Source organism: Mobula birostris, chromosome 10 (assembly GCF_030028105.1).
Source record: "Mobula birostris isolate sMobBir1 chromosome 10, sMobBir1.hap1, whole genome shotgun sequence".
Classification (NCBI taxonomy): domain Eukaryota; kingdom Metazoa; phylum Chordata; class Chondrichthyes; order Myliobatiformes; family Myliobatidae; genus Mobula; species Mobula birostris.
Window position 1 is genome coordinate 120363108 of NC_092379.1, and position 15674 is coordinate 120378781.

The 15674-nt window shown below is 42.2% G+C and overlaps 1 protein-coding gene across 1 annotated transcript in view; it reads left to right on the forward strand.

The window, feature by feature from the left end:
• Positions 1-1110: 1110 nt before the first annotated feature.
• Positions 1111-15674, forward strand: part of LOC140204287 (calpain-5-like) — a 191900-nt gene continuing 177336 nt past the window's right edge. The window contains exons 1-2 of the mRNA XM_072270880.1: positions 1111-1168; positions 1375-1546. Coding sequence (XP_072126981.1) covers positions 1382-1546 — 165 coding nt within the window. The 5' untranslated portion in view covers positions 1111-1168; positions 1375-1381. The remainder of the gene's footprint in view (positions 1169-1374; positions 1547-15674) is intronic.

The following is a 15674-nucleotide window of genomic DNA, read 5'->3' on the forward strand; positions in this document are numbered from 1 at the left end:
TCCACATTCAAATTCACATAGGCTTGTTACTTCTCTTTCAGCAGATAGAAATTACTTAAACAATGGTGTAAAGGCTTTGCTTTATTATGCATTTTTAGGATTAGTTGTACTAGTGTTATCATAGAAGCAAATTTCATCCCACTGGGAGAAGGGAAGAGGCAACCAATGAGTCACCAATGTATCAATCTGCCATTTTCTCCATGATACAATAATCACTACACTTTCAAAAGTACTTCATAGGATATAAAGTGCTTTGCTATGCTTGTAAAGGAATGTGAAGGGTGAAGCATAAATAGACGTTTGTGAATATTTATTTTTATAAAAGAGTTCTATTAAGTGGAAATAAAATACTGATTTTCTAACATGAATATAACATTGGATAGAACCAGCCCTCTATTTAAAAGATATAATCAAGGGGAACTTCCTGATGGTTTTTCTCAGAGTGTGTCCTGAAAATATTTGCCATTCATCAGGATTTTCCCCCTTGACTTTCTATATACCTGTCCTGATTTGTACTTGTGTGTGGAGTTCTGGTTGGGTCACTGGTTTTGCTTATGACAATAACTGTCTACCATTCAAAGTGAAATATAATGCCCTAAATATCATTTCAAAAAGATTGGAACCATGCCCAAAAGAAAACATGTCAAAAAGAAAAAGTTGATCAACAAGTATATGATCATCTTTGAAAACCACATTTTCAACCTCCTCCAGTGCCACTAATAGTTAATGTTTTCAAGATTGAAATTCCACAGTAAAGTGAACTGATTGCAACGAATTAAAAGTAAGGCCATTTATCAGAAACTATTCGTACACAGTTATCTTACTTGTGCTTTATCTTCACTGTGATTTAAAAATAATTTTTCACAGCAATGAACTGTAAGTACAGTAAGAAATATTTTATTATTAATTTAACTGCTGAAGAATTTGTAGGGAGTTACAATGGAAATAGAAGGTGTTGAAGTATGCTTATATTTGATTTATTTGGGGTTCAACCAAATAATCCTAGCTAATGGGGGAATCACCAATGACTTTGAGAACTCCCTATTCAGCTTTCAGAGTTGGTAGAGTCTGGAAGCATGCAGGTTAAAATGCAAGGAACTTTGTAGGACAGTTGGAGAGTTTGTTAAGAGCTAACAGGCAGCCTAGTTCTGAAAAGGCAGCCTTATAGGTAAGTTCAATTTTTTGCTTCTGCATGAAAGATTTTTAATCTGAATTATTTCCATAGCAACACAGATAAATGGCAGCGGTAGTACCATAATTGAGCTCAAGAGTTGGGGTGTGGGGGAAATGTATGCAAGTCACAAACTTTGGCAAGAATTACCACTAAGTGCATAAATGAAGTTTATGCATACATTGCTGTTATTTTTGTTTTAGATTGTGAATGATGGTTCTACCAAAGTTTTACAAAGATCAACAGTACACTGCTTTAAAAACTGAATGCCTACAAAACCACCAACTCTTTGAGGATCCTTACTTTCCTGCAACAAATGAGTCGCTCTTTTACACGAGGTCCCCTCCAGGAGTAATTGAGTGGAAACGGCCAAAGGTAATAACATATTTAATGTCTGATCTGATATGAAGTGTTGTCATAAATGTGGAAATACTTTCATTGCAGCTGCTCAATGTGGAAAATGCATTGTAAACTGACATTGATCTTATTGTGATGTACAGAGAAACTTCATGCTGCTTATCAGTTTTATGATGTGGTTTATATTGTAAATAAATGCTGGTATTTATACACATTTTATTCCATAATCTGTTGCTTAACCTCTAACTTCTTTATATAATTCTTTGCTCTTTATAATCATTGACTGTTGTTTTTTGTTGTGTGTGGTGCAAATTTCTAATACATGTATGTGGTGAATAAATTTGGTCTGTGATAATGATACACCAAAGCTTTCTTGTACAAAATTTTAAAAATGTAGGGATAACTGGATGTGAATGCTGCTTTTTCAGAAATCCAGTGTAAGTTCAGCTGGGACAACACAAATAAATTCCTGATACAAGCAAATTGTTACCATGCTTTCAATTTCTGTCTAAACTAGTTCAGTAAGCCCTTTGATTGGAAAATCTGATTAACTTATTCCAATATGCACACTGACTTGCTGAGATATAAACTTCACAGTTTATCATCTGCCTTGGTTAATAACATTCATGATTTGTTGCCAGCAATGTATAGTACTGTATTAACGTGTAGAAATATTGGGAGCTTTAACATCGTGCAATGCTCAATATCATTTAATGTGGGTAAATGTGAGGTTATCTACTTTGGTGGTAAGAATGGGAAGGCAGATTATTATCTAAATGGAGTCAAGTTAGGAAAAGGGGAAGCGCAACGAGATCTAGGTGTTCTTGTACAGCAGTCACTGAAAGCAAGCATGCAAGTACAGAAGGCAGTGAAGAAAGCTAATGGCATGCTGGCCTTCATAACAAGGGGAATTGAGTATGAGAGCAAAGAGGTCCTTCTGCAGCTGTACAGGGCCCTGGTGAAACCACACCTGGAGTACTGTGTGCAGTTTTGGTCTCCAAATTTGAGGAAGGACATTCTTGCTATTGAGGGAGTGCAGTGTAGGTTCACAAGGTTAATTCCCGGGATGGCGGGACTGTCATATGTCGAAAGATTGGAGCGACTGGGCTTGTATACTCTGGAATTTAGAAGGCTGAGAGGGGATCTTATTGAAACATATAAGATTATTAAGGGATTGGACACGCTGCAGGCAGGAAGCATGTTCCCGCTGATGGGTGAGTCCAGAACCAGAGGCCACAGTTTAAGAATTAGGGGTAGGCCATTTAGAATGGAGTTGAGGAAAAATTTTTTCACCCAGAGAGTGGTGGATATATATGGAATGCTCTGCCCCAGAAGGCTGTGGAGACCAAGTCTCTGGATGCTTTCAAGAAAGAGATGGATGGAGCTCTTAAAGATAGTGGAATCAAAGGTTATGGGGATAAGGCAGGAACTGGATACTGATAGTGGATGATCAGCCATGAGCACAGTGAATGACGGTGCTGGCTCGAAGGGCCGAATGCCTACTCCTGCACCTATTGTCTATCATTCTTCACATAGAGTTCCCTAATATATTTAAACGTTTTGATGAATCTTTAAAGAACCACCAATGAGATTTGTTTATCATTAGAATTTAAGAATCGCACTTTGAGAAAAGAAAATGCTTTTTGTTGTAAACACATGCGCAGTATTCCTTATGTTTTAATCTGAAAATGAGAGTGCATATGTTTCATTCCTTGCACGTGCCACTGATTACGTAGGTGTGCCTCTATCCTTTTAATAAAGGGATCCTAGGGGCCATAGAATAGGAAGTTCGACAAACATACTGGAGTTCTTCGAGGATAGAATGAACGCAGTGGACAGAGGGGAACAGATGGATGTTATTTACTTGGATTTCCAGAAGGCGTTCAATAAGGTGCCACATAAAAGATTTATCCATAAGATAAGGATGCAGGGAGTTAGAGGTGATGTATTAGCATGGTTAACTAATAGAAAGCAGAGAGTTGGGATACAGGGGTGTTACTTTGGTTGGCAGTGAGTGGTGTGCTGCTGGGCCCACAACTGTTCACGATTATATATTAACGATCTGGAAGAGGGGACTGAGTGTAGTGTATTGAAGTTTGCTTATGATACTGTATTGAGTGGAAAAGCAAATTGTGCAGAAGATACGGAGAGCCTGCAGAGAGATATAGATAGGTTAAGTGACTGGGCGAGGGTCTGGCAGATGGTTTACAATGTTAGTAAATGCGAGGCCATTTACTTTGGAAGGAAAAATAGACCAGCAGATTATTAATTAAATGGTTAAAAAAAACTTGCAGCATGCCGCAGTGCAGAGGGACTTGCTTGTGCATGAATCACCAAAGGTTGGTTTGCAGGTGCAGCAGGCTATCAAGAAGGCAAATTGGATGTTGGCCTTCATTGCTAGAGTGATTCAATTTAAGCGCAGGGAGGTTATGCTGCAACTGTGTGGGGTACTGGTGAGGCTGCGCCTGCAGTACTGTGTGCAGTTCTGGTCTCCTTACTTAAGAAAGAATATACTGGCTTTGGAGGCTGTGCAGAGGAGATTTACTGGGTTGATTCCAGAGATGAGGGGATTAGACTATGAGGAGAGATAGAGTCACCTGAGACTGTACTCATTGCAGATCAGAAGAATGAGAGGAGATCTTGTAGAAACATATAAAATTATGAAAGGGATAGATATGATAGAGGCAGGAAAGTTGTTTCCACTGATAGGTGAGACTAGAACTAGGGACATAACCTCAAGGTTCGGGGGAGTAGATCTAGGAATGAGCTGAGGAGGAACTGCTTTTCCCAGAGGATGGTGAATCTGTGGAATTCTCTGCCCAATGAGGCAGTGGAGGCTACTTCAGTAAATATATTTAAGACAAGGTTGGATAGATTTTTGCATAGTCAGGGAATTAAGGGTTATGGGGAAAAGACAGGTAGGTGGAGGTGAGTCCATGGCCAGATCAGCCATGATCTTATTGAATGGCAGAGCAGGCTCGACGGGCTAGATGGCCTACTCCTGCTTCTTAAGTTCTTGTGTTTTTGTAAGTTTTGGTGATCAGGATGGTATCAACCTTGGAGAGGAAACCTTAATGTGCTGATGTTCCTATTCCTCCATTCCCCATGTATTTATTGCTGGTTGATTCACGGCTTTGGGGGTCCCTACCAGATTAACCCAGGCAATATATTTTATGGGGTTTGCACAATGTAGCTTCAGCATTCCGATGATAGAAGAAATACATGTTTGAGTTGTTGATCAAGGATGTTGGATTGGAGTTGTAGAAATTGTGATTTATTTTTTTGTAGTTTAACATTCCAATGCTTGTTTATATTTTTATATAATCAACTATATAAAGTAAATAGTGACATTTCCAATATTGTAGTACAGTTGCTTTTGTATTTTTCTAGAAATTTTTGTGTCATGCTACTTGAATCTGGCTATATTATAGATTAACTAGTGTTGGCACATGGCCAAGTGGTTAAGGCATTCGTCTAGTGACTTGAAGGTCGCTAGTTCGAGCCTTGGCTGAGGCAACGTGTGTGTCCTTGAGCAAGACATTTAACCACACATTGCTCTGCGATGACACCGGTGCCAAGCTGTATGGGTCCTAATGCCCTTCCCTTGGCCAACATCGGTGGCGTGGAGAGGGGAGACTTGCAGCATGGGCAACTGCTGGTCTTCCATACAACCTTGCCCAGGCCTATGCCCTGGAAACCTTCCAAGGCGCAAATCCATGGTCTTATGAGAATAACGGGGGGGGGGGGGTGTGTGTATATTAGATTAACTGTTATCAGTGGAGTTGTGTTTTATCTCTAGCCTGAGTATGAAAAGACCACGAATGCTTCTTCTTTCCTTCATTTTTTTCTTTGTTCTCTTGATGCTTGTTTTTCTTAGCTCTTGTAACACTTAATAAAAATGATGAATCTGTGGAATTCTCTGCCACAGGAAACAGTTGAGGCCAGTTCATTGGCTATATTTAAGAGGGAGTTAGATATGGCCCTTGTGGCTACGGGGGTCAGGGGGTATGGAGGGAAGGCTGGGGCGGGGTTCTGAGTTGGATGATCAGCCATGATCATAATAAATGGCGGTGTAGGCTCGAAGGGCCGAATGGCCTACTCCTGCACCTATTTTCTATGTTTCTATAAGCAAAAAGTTTTATGCCTTGCTCTTGACTTCTGAAGAACCTTTGGATCTCAAAAGTATCAGGATCCAGCACTAGCTTGTTCTGGCTGGTGACGAGTTATTTGAGCTTTGGGGGAGCCACTTCCATCCATTTTACTTCTGACATGCCTTACAGATGGGAAGACTTTGGACAGATGAGAGGTGAGTCTTTCATTGCAAGATATCCACCTCTGACCGAACCCTGCACTTACCATTTTTTTATTTGTCTGTCCAGTAGTTTTCTGTTCAAGGGGGTTTGTACTAATATATATCCACAGCTTTCTATGTATGTGTGTGAATATGGATATTGACCCCTTCCCGGTATTCTGGGTTGATCAGAATTTCTAAATCATTTCAGCTGTAATAAATGACATTCAAATGATTTGTTCAAATTCTGGTTAATCTGAGCTATGCAAGTCTGGCTTTTACTTTGAAACACTTTGAAATGTAGCTTTGGATGGAAATAGAGCAGATTGCCCAATTTTAGCCACTACCCTTTTACGGATAATGTAAAAGCCTTGGCAGATGCAGTATCGAATAAACTATAGTGGTTCCATACAAGAGGAATGGGTTGTTTGTTTTTGACCAAAGATGGTTAAGAGGAGAGTTGATAAAAGGGTTCATAATTATAAAGGATATTGCAAAACGTGTTCTCTTTTGCAAGAGGGCAAGAACCAAAGGACACACTGAAGGTGATGAGAGGGAAAAAAATAATTTTCATCTAATAAATTCCTCAGGGCTGGATTTGATTGGTCAGAAAACTGTTAGAATCATAGCTTTTTAAAATTAATCTAAGTACCTGATTGGGAATAAAAAATACAAGGTTATTGGGAAAGAATTGAGCTGCGGATCTAACAGAATCTCTCTCAACAGCTTGCACTTAGACCACAGATTCATCCTGTTCTGTGGACTTTTACTGGTGTTATTTTCAACAATGCTATTGCGCTAGAAATGGCTTATTATAGTTCTTTTTTCAAAAATGGTTTAAACCCTGTTGAATATTGTTTAAAGGAAAGGAAAGCAGTGAGGCATGTGAATAGACTTTGGAGAAGTTTGACCAGATATGGAAATCTACACACTCTCAAGAGGTACAGTGTGACTTGCCACTTGACTCCAAGTTTGAATTATCTGAGAGAAGTTAAGCTCAGGTGTTGGTAGTGCTAGGACACAGTTAAAGGGTTTTATTCGTGCCTAATTACAAAATAATTTAACCTCAAGGGGTTTGATAATCAATGCAACTAATTAGCACTTTATTCATTAAATTCCATGTGTCATTAATTGACTAGTCATTTGGAAGTGGATGCTTATTTTTTATGTTCGTGTCAGTGGCTGGGCCAAAATTTACAGGCCATCCCGAATTAACCTAGAACTGAATGTTTATGTGGGCCATTTCAGGGGGTCAATTACATTGCTATGGATCTGAAACTGAAAAGGAATAGCAGGTTTCCCTTCTTGAGGGACTGCATTCAAATCCAGCACTTTCATGGGTACCTTATCACTATATCTTACTATATTCCAATTTGTGTCATTTGTAGACTCTTGGAGTTAGTCCTACATCAGAACACTGGATGTAGTAAACTCACTCAACTAACAGTTCTGAGTGGTACAACCGCATCACGGGCCGAAGGGCTGTAATGTTTTATGTAACACTCAGTTTTAAAGATACATTTGTATGCATGACACTTCTTCCCCTAATAAAAAATAATGAACCATCAGAACAATTGACTATTTGCATACATTAATTAAATCAACTTTGCAGTTACATGTGTAGCCCCCTGGAAAGCCTCAGGCTCGCTCAACTCGCTTTCCTCTAGGGGGAGCAGCCTTCGGCCCCGCCAAACTGGGTAATCAAGTTTGGGTGGATGCTGTGTGATGTACCCCACCACGCCAAATAACAGACAATACACCATATACGATTAAATGATTACAATTTATAGATATTACTGGAACAGGGGAGGAGAAGATGGCAGCACGCACGGCCACTCCGGTGATGATATCTGTTATCTGTCAAGTAGAATACCGTGCACAATTCTGATTTGATGGAGACAGACGTGAGAAGCACAGAGGAACACCTGGAGAAACTTCTGAAATGCCCGCTTCGCTGCCGCTGCTACTGTGCGATCGAGAATCTCAGGAGGGGAAGGCCCCAAATCCTCTGCCTTGCCTGTTGCTTGGCGGCCGGGGTCAAAGCGCTCAGCAGAGATGGTGCTTGGTGTCAGTGGGCTGGTCGGAGGCTCGAAGTTTTCAGACGGACCCAAGAGTCGGCTGTGGTCAGGTGCTTCCAGGGTGCTGCATCGGCAAGTTTGCGGCGCTGGAGGTTCATGGCAGGGAGAGTTTTCTTCCTTCAACCGTCTGCGTGAGATGTTGGGACTATCGAGACTTTGAGACTTTTTTACCGTTCCCATGGTCTGTTCTTTATTAAACTACGGTATTGCTTTGCACTGTTGTAACTATATGTTATAATTATGTGGTTTTTGTCAGTTATTTTAGTCTTGGTCTGTCTTGTGTTTCTGTGATATCATGCTGGAGGATCATTGTATCATTTAATGCATGCAGTACTAAATGACAATCAATGAGGACTGTGTGTCCTCATAATCTAATCTAAACTATATAATTAATAGAGATAAAATATAAAAGGAAAGTAAAAGGTGCCAAACTTATCAAAGTTCAACTTCTTCGTGCACAGTTGGAGCTCTAGTAACGGTCGGCTTTCCACCATTCGATCCCCTCTGACCACCTCGACCCGCCGCCTGGGACCAACCACGGTGGTCGACCAGACGCTCCTCACGAGTCTGTTTTCGTCTCCTCTCCTCGACGAAGACCCTGGACCTCGGACTCCGGCTCAGGGTCCGCCCCGTCGGCCAGCTCACAGCATCGTGTTTTTTTTTTTTTTTTTTTTTTCTGTCTCTCTGTCTCTCCTCCCCCCCCCATCACGCCTTCTGCCCCAAAAACCCACGCATCACAATAGCTTACAGACACACAAGAAAGAATAACATCGATCCCAGTTGGTTAGCAACTGAATACACTCTCTCTATAATCCAAACATGCTGCTAGCGAGATAACTTTCTCAGCAGTTAACATAACAAAGAAGCCATTTTAATTAGCCTACGCAGTAACATAAAAGAAGAAACCCCTTACCCTCTTTCCCCCCCCCCACCAAATAAAGTCATGTCCACATGATTTCTAAATAACTCGCCAACCATTCCTGCAGACACAAAAACGCAATCCAGGTACACACAGTGACATTGCTCCCAAACAGTGGACCCTACGCCTGGTCCCACAGGGGCTACATAGGCCAACCTATCTGGGAGTTTCCTAATCCTCCGAGACCTCTGTACCCCCTCACCTAAATCCTTCAGGCTCGGACACTACTAGGGACACCTCGGGTCTGCTTGCCAACTCCTCTCTCAATCTCTCACTCATGCTCCCACTGCAACTCGGAGCCCCCTATCCCGTGTCCGGGGCCCCACTTCTTTTCCTTCAGGGTCCTGCAATAACCCAGGCTGCCCACGGCTAGCCCTGCCCACTACACCTGACTCAATGGGGGAAGGGCCAAAAGTCTCTTCCTCAATCAAGGGAAAGTTAGCGAAAGGCAGCATGTACCACACATCCCGCACATCATCCTTCGAATCCGTATTCTTCCTCATTCTCTGGATCAGTAGCTGCTGTTTGATTTTCTCCAAACTGAAGCACTTAGCCTGGGCTGCCTTTGCAGCCTCTTCAGCCTCCTGCAATCGAGACGTCAGCTTCTTCTTGGACTCCGCCAACTCTCGCCCCAGTCTCAGCAGTTCTGACCCACGCTTCATGTCCATCTCCATCTGGGACCCAATTACACCACCAGCTTCTTCCAATCTGTTCTGGATCGATTTCTTGAGTTTCTGCTGATCCTTTTGAAGATTGGACATTGTTTTGTCTCTCTGGATTAATTCATCAGTAAATGACCACAGTTTCAGCTTGGAATCTCGTTTCTCCGTCTCCACTTTGACAAGCGTGAACTCCAAGTCTTCAATCGTTGTCCCGGGCTCCAGCACTCGCCTCACATCATCGTCCCTCAAGGCAAATCCAAACCCTAGGCGATCGTTCACATATGCCAAAACTCCAAACACCTCCACATCCCTCATGGTCTTCCCCATGCCCTAGCAGGGGCTCCGGACATGCCCTGGGGCATCTTTTTGGATCGAAAGAATCCTAGGGAACCTATAACGGCCATCTTCTCCTCGTCGGCCTCACTCATCGGGATCTGGCGACATCCACTCCTCAGATCCAGCACATTAAACCACGTCGCACCATACAAGCAGACCGTAGAGTCTTTGGCCCTCAGGGCCGTATTCTGGTCAATGACAGTGTGCCTGTTAAGAGTCCTATAATCCACACACACGCTGCCTACATATTCCATGGCTACAGGGTCCAGTCGCCGCGACCTCTCTCTCACCAAGGTGTCTTCAGCGGTCAACTCCCCTCCCTCGTGGTATTTCGGAGCATCTACTAAGAGGGTCTCACCCTCAGATACTTCCCCCAGGGCGTACCACAATAGGCTCTTGTTTAAATTCGGTACCGGCCCAAGGCGGCTACACACATCCTCACAAGCAGCTCGAAACACTGGGTGCAGAGACAATGCCCCCATGAACTCTAGGTTCACTGACCAATAATTGCCTTCTGGATAATCACTGGCACTGGTACCCCAAATCTCCAGTGCCCTTAATGTTGTCAAGGGTAAATGCTTCAGAAAGTGGTTGTAAAATGAACTGTACAACAACTTGCCCTGTGCCCTGGTGTCTTTAGCATAGCTTCCATCTATCCGTAACGACACAGGGGGGCGTGGTCCCCCTAAGCCTTCAGGAATAGGGTCTTTTCCTTTCGCAAGTTCCTTGGTACATTGCTGGGAATGTGCTCCCCCAGAGACCCCAAGCCGTTCCCCCACTGGGCCTCCACTAAGTTTGCCGACACCTCTCTGATCAGCTGAACAACTGAACCCCTGAAATGATCCCCCTGGCACTGCAAGCAGTTTGGCTGCCCTTCGAGCCAGAGAAGATACACTGAAAGCTTTTTCCCCTCTTTCAGATAACTGGCAGCTGTCACTACGGAGTAATTGAACCTGACCATTCTAACGCCATCAACAGCCCGCCTGCTCAAACTTTCAACCAATCCTTGTAGCTCAACTGAGCACTGCCACTCATCTAACAACTGACAGATCCACTCCGCCCACGTCTCGTACGCCTCCACCCCTTTAGGGGTGGACAGTATCCCAAAAGCCAGGCGGAGCCTGCCGTAGCTGGAACATCGTTTATTCGCAGACGCTATCTTCGAATCAGACCACTCTTTCCTCTCACTCCTAACAGTATGGACAGCCCCTGGTCCCACCACCAACCCGCATGCAGTAATAACCAGCAATCCCACAGAGACACACGTTACTAACCGCAATCCCACAAAGACACAGCAGCACTGATTTAAACAGGGCAATCACACAGCGCACCACTGAATCCAATCCCGGACGAGCCCCCAAATGTAGTCCCTCTGGTAAGCCTTAGGCTGGCTCAACTCGCTTTCGTCTAGTGGAAGCAGCCTTCGGCCCTGCCAAACTGGGTAATTAAGTTTGTGTGGATGCTGTGTGATGTACCCCACCCCGTCAAATAACAGACAATACACCAGATACAATTAAATGATTACAATTTATAGATATTACTGGAACTATATAATTAATAGAGATAAAATATAAAAGGAAAGTAAAAGGCGCCAAACTTATTAAAGTTCAACTTCTTCGTGCACAGGTGGAGCTGTAGTAACAGGGTCGGTTTTCCACCGTTCGATCCCCTCTGACCACCTCGACCCGCCTCCTGGGACCAACCACGGTGGTCGACCAGACGCTCCTCACGAGTCTGTTTTCGTCTCCTCTCCTCGCCGAAGACCCTGGACCTCGGACTGCAGCTCAGGGTCTGCCCCGTCGGCCAGCTCACAGAATCGCGGCCACTCTCTCTCTCCCATCGTGCCTTCTGCCCCAAAACCCCACGCATCACAATAACTTACAGACACACAAGAAAGAATAACATCGATCCCAATTGGTTAGCAACTGAATACACTCTCTATAACCCAAACAAGCTGCTAGCGAGAGAACTTTCTCAGCAGTTAACATAACAAAGAAGCCATTTTAATTAGCCTATGCAATAACATAAAAGAAGAAACCCCTTACACATATATTAAATTTTGCTGTAAGTTTGGTAAGTATGACCAGTTATAAATGTACTCAGTCTTTTTTTTGCCTCCTCACTTACATAACGCTTCATTATGAACTGTAGTGAAGATATCATTCTTGGCCTTAATAATTCCGGAGGATCAGTTTCTCCAATATGGTTCATACAGATTGAGCCTTGCTACTTGTTCTGCAAATGTTATTTCAATATTGTTCTGTTCATAACTATGCATAAATTGAACCAATTAAAATGTGGCATATGGATGCAATTTAGCACTGGGCAAAATGATTAACTGCTATAGTAGTTACATTTTACATTTCGGTTCCTTGCAAAGTACCACAAAATGAATTGCAACAATTCCTATTCTGGTTGTTTTTTTAAAAGGCTGATTATAATTTTGCCTTTGCTTTCAACTCCCCAATCTAACTTTCTGTAGACTTTGGACTTTTCCTCTTTCCTACTTTTTTTTTTGAATGATGGTCATATTCTCTGACTATCCCTGCTCTGAATTGTCTGTTGACTGACTTATGCACTGGGCTGACATTACCAACGTTCCCTCTAAGGTGTGTGCGTGCACAAATCTTTTGCTATTAGCACACAAAGGAATTTAAACAGTGCACAAAAGGTTCTCACCCTTTACCTCAATGGAATATCAAGTATATTTCATGATCATACACAATCACGTTTCCTTTTCTGGTTTCTGATGCGGACAGTGTTGACAACATGGAGACTGCAAAGGTTTGTCTGCAGATTTTAGAACAGGCTTATTTATACTGTTTTTATTGAAGAAACTACTGATTCCCTGTGTTGAATTCCAAGGAAGCAAAGGGTGTGAATCGCAAAAGAATTGCGAGTTCATTTAAAGTGAAATGGCTTATTATCCTTAGAGTAGCTTCAGGTTTACTCTCACTTAAAAATTCAGTGTGCATATGTTGTCACTGATCATTGGTCCTTAAGTATTGTGATATTCCACCAAGTAAGCTCCCTCACTTTGTACTGCAGTTTGCCCTCAATGGATCCAACTCAGTCTATGCTTGATTTGAGCCATTCAGCAATTCTGTGAGGGAACTAGAAAAGTTTGAGACTCTGAGCTCTTTGGAGCTTACACAGATCAGTATTATCAGTGTGTGATTCCACTGGTATTGCCTCACACCCACCCATTTATATTACACCCTTCTGCATTTTAGCAAGGGCCCAGTTCCGCAAGCTAACTCTCTTGTACTGTCCCAACGGGTATTGGACTTGCCATCAAGGTTTGTGAAGAATCCAATTGTTCTGGGGGTGGGGGGCAAGTCACTTTTAAATTGGTTACTCAAAATCAACTGTTCTGTCCCCACTCTCAGAATCTGTTGTCTTTTGGAAGTCCTCTTTCTAATTTTTGGCCCAATTAGATTTGCTCTTCAGTTCCTGTTTCTCAGCCCACTGTCATGAACAATGGATACTTTCTTGGTATCTCACTGCCTTCTCAATGTAGTGATCACTTTATTTGTTACAAACAAGAAAAAAACTGCTTTTCCTTCTGCAGGTATTGCCTCACCTGCTGAGTGCTTCTAGAATTTTCTGCATTAGTATCAAAAGTCATTCTACATGCACTCAGCTTATTTATAGATGTATCTATGTGCTTAGCTATGGTGTGGGCCTGTCCTTTTGTGCTTGTGCTGTATAAATAAGATTCAGAATTGATTTAGAACATTATAGACATCCCACCCTGCAAAAACTCATTTCAGGGAGGTAGCACTATCAATTTGCGGGAGACTTCCGGGAGAGGTGGGATGTCTGCAATAGAGTAGCTCCTTAGCAGCTAGCCAGCTAGGTTAAATAACGTTAGCCATGCTAATGAACGAATGACACCTGTTAAACGCACCTCAACATGTCTTTTACAGTCTTAACCCACCATGGGCAATAGAAAAGTCACTGTTGCAAACAGTGCAGCGAGCAACACTGTCATTATTTTGACCCCTATTAGGCAGGGGTACACTTTAGTGTAGTCTGGGGTGACGTACGTTCTATATTTTCTTTTTTTGGAACACTCTGCCACTCTGACTTTTTTTTTGGAACTCTCGCTCTCTCTCGCGCGCTTGCTTTCTCTCTCTTGCTCTCTCTCGTCGTTGCTCACTTGCGCTCGCTCTCTTGCTCTCTCTCTCTCTCACTCTCTTGCTCTCTTGCACTCGCTCTCTCACACGTTCTCTTACGCTCACTCTCAAAAAAATCAATTTCCAGGACATTGTATATAATTTGCGGGCATCAGGGAGCCACTATTAATATGCGGGAGACTCCCGGAACTTCTGGGAGAGGTGGGATGTCTGACATTACAGCACAATAACAGGCCTTTCATCCTAATCTAACCCTTCTATCCTAGATAGGCTTTCCATTTTTCTATTGTCTGTGTGTCTATCTAAGAGCTTCTTAAATGGGTCTAATGCATTAACCTTTTCCACCTCCACTGGCAGCAATCTCTACCCACCCACCTCTCTCTGTGTGCTTAAAAATAAACTACCTCTGACATAACTATACTTTGCTCCAATCACCTTAAAATGATGCTCCCCCTCATGCTAGCCATTTATGAATGTTTTTAGCTATTTCATTCACTAAAGAACAGTGTAAATATTCGTCGTTTGGCTACTCGGTTAAGAAATTTGGAGCAAATTGCTGACAAAGATTTTTTTTTCTTAAGTAAACATTTTGTTTCTCATTTACTCGTTCTTAATTTTGAAATTGTCCAAATTGGAACAATTGTCCTTTCAAAACAATCATTAGTGATGGTACTGTGAACCTAATGCTCTTATCAGTAGAATATTCAGTTTAGATTAAGGAGCAATATACCCAAACCTCAATCTAAGCCTCATTGTCTGACACCGCGATTAATAATTACCATGCAGTAGCCTGATTTTCTTTCTCTGCCTAATTCAGAGGCATTTTAGTCCAAGCTGCCCTAATTGAAGTTGACTCAGATCTTCCTGCTGGATTGATTATTATCACTATAGATGATGTTTATACTTTTTAAAACCCATTAATTAAATCATTTAGATTTATGGCACTCATTTTATCAGCAAATTACTGTGTCCTCTCAAAATATCGCTCAAAGTTTTTTTCATTGTGAGCTAGAGTGGTTCAGGCTTGTACACTGATTCAGTTTGAACTTCAGCTTTTCTTTGGGTTAAGGGCTGCTATATTCTGTAACCAAAAAGTCCAAATAACCCTTGTGTGTTTAAATCAGGAGTGTGGAAGCAGCAATCCACTTTGAAAGTCTCATTTGAAAGTGATGAGAGACACTGTATTTCTATTTCCATTCAACTTGGAGCTGCTGTGATATAAAGAGTACAGACACAAGAAGTGTTGGAGGAGCTTGAGCTGTGAGCTTGGCCTCAGTGATAATCTGTGAGGCACAGAGTACTGTGGACACGCAATTTTACAGGAAGCCATCACTATGGAGCCCGGGTGACAACCAGACAGACAATAGAAACGGACAGGTTGAGCAAAGAACATAAACAATTACAGCTCTTTGGCTCACGATGTTGTGCCAACCTTTTAATCTACTCTAGAATAAATCTAACTTTTCCCTCCTACATGACCCTCAATTTTTCTAACATCCATATGCCTAAGTTTTTTTTGAAAATACTCCTAATGTAGCTGCCTCTATCACCACACATTCTATGCACTCACCATTCTCTCTGTAAAAAGCTAATCTTTTGATACCTCCCATACTTTCCTCCAAATACCTTAATATTATGTCCCATTTTATTAGCCATTTCCAATCTGGGAAAAAGTCTCTGGTTACCTGCTCGATCTATGTCTCTTATCACATACACTTCTA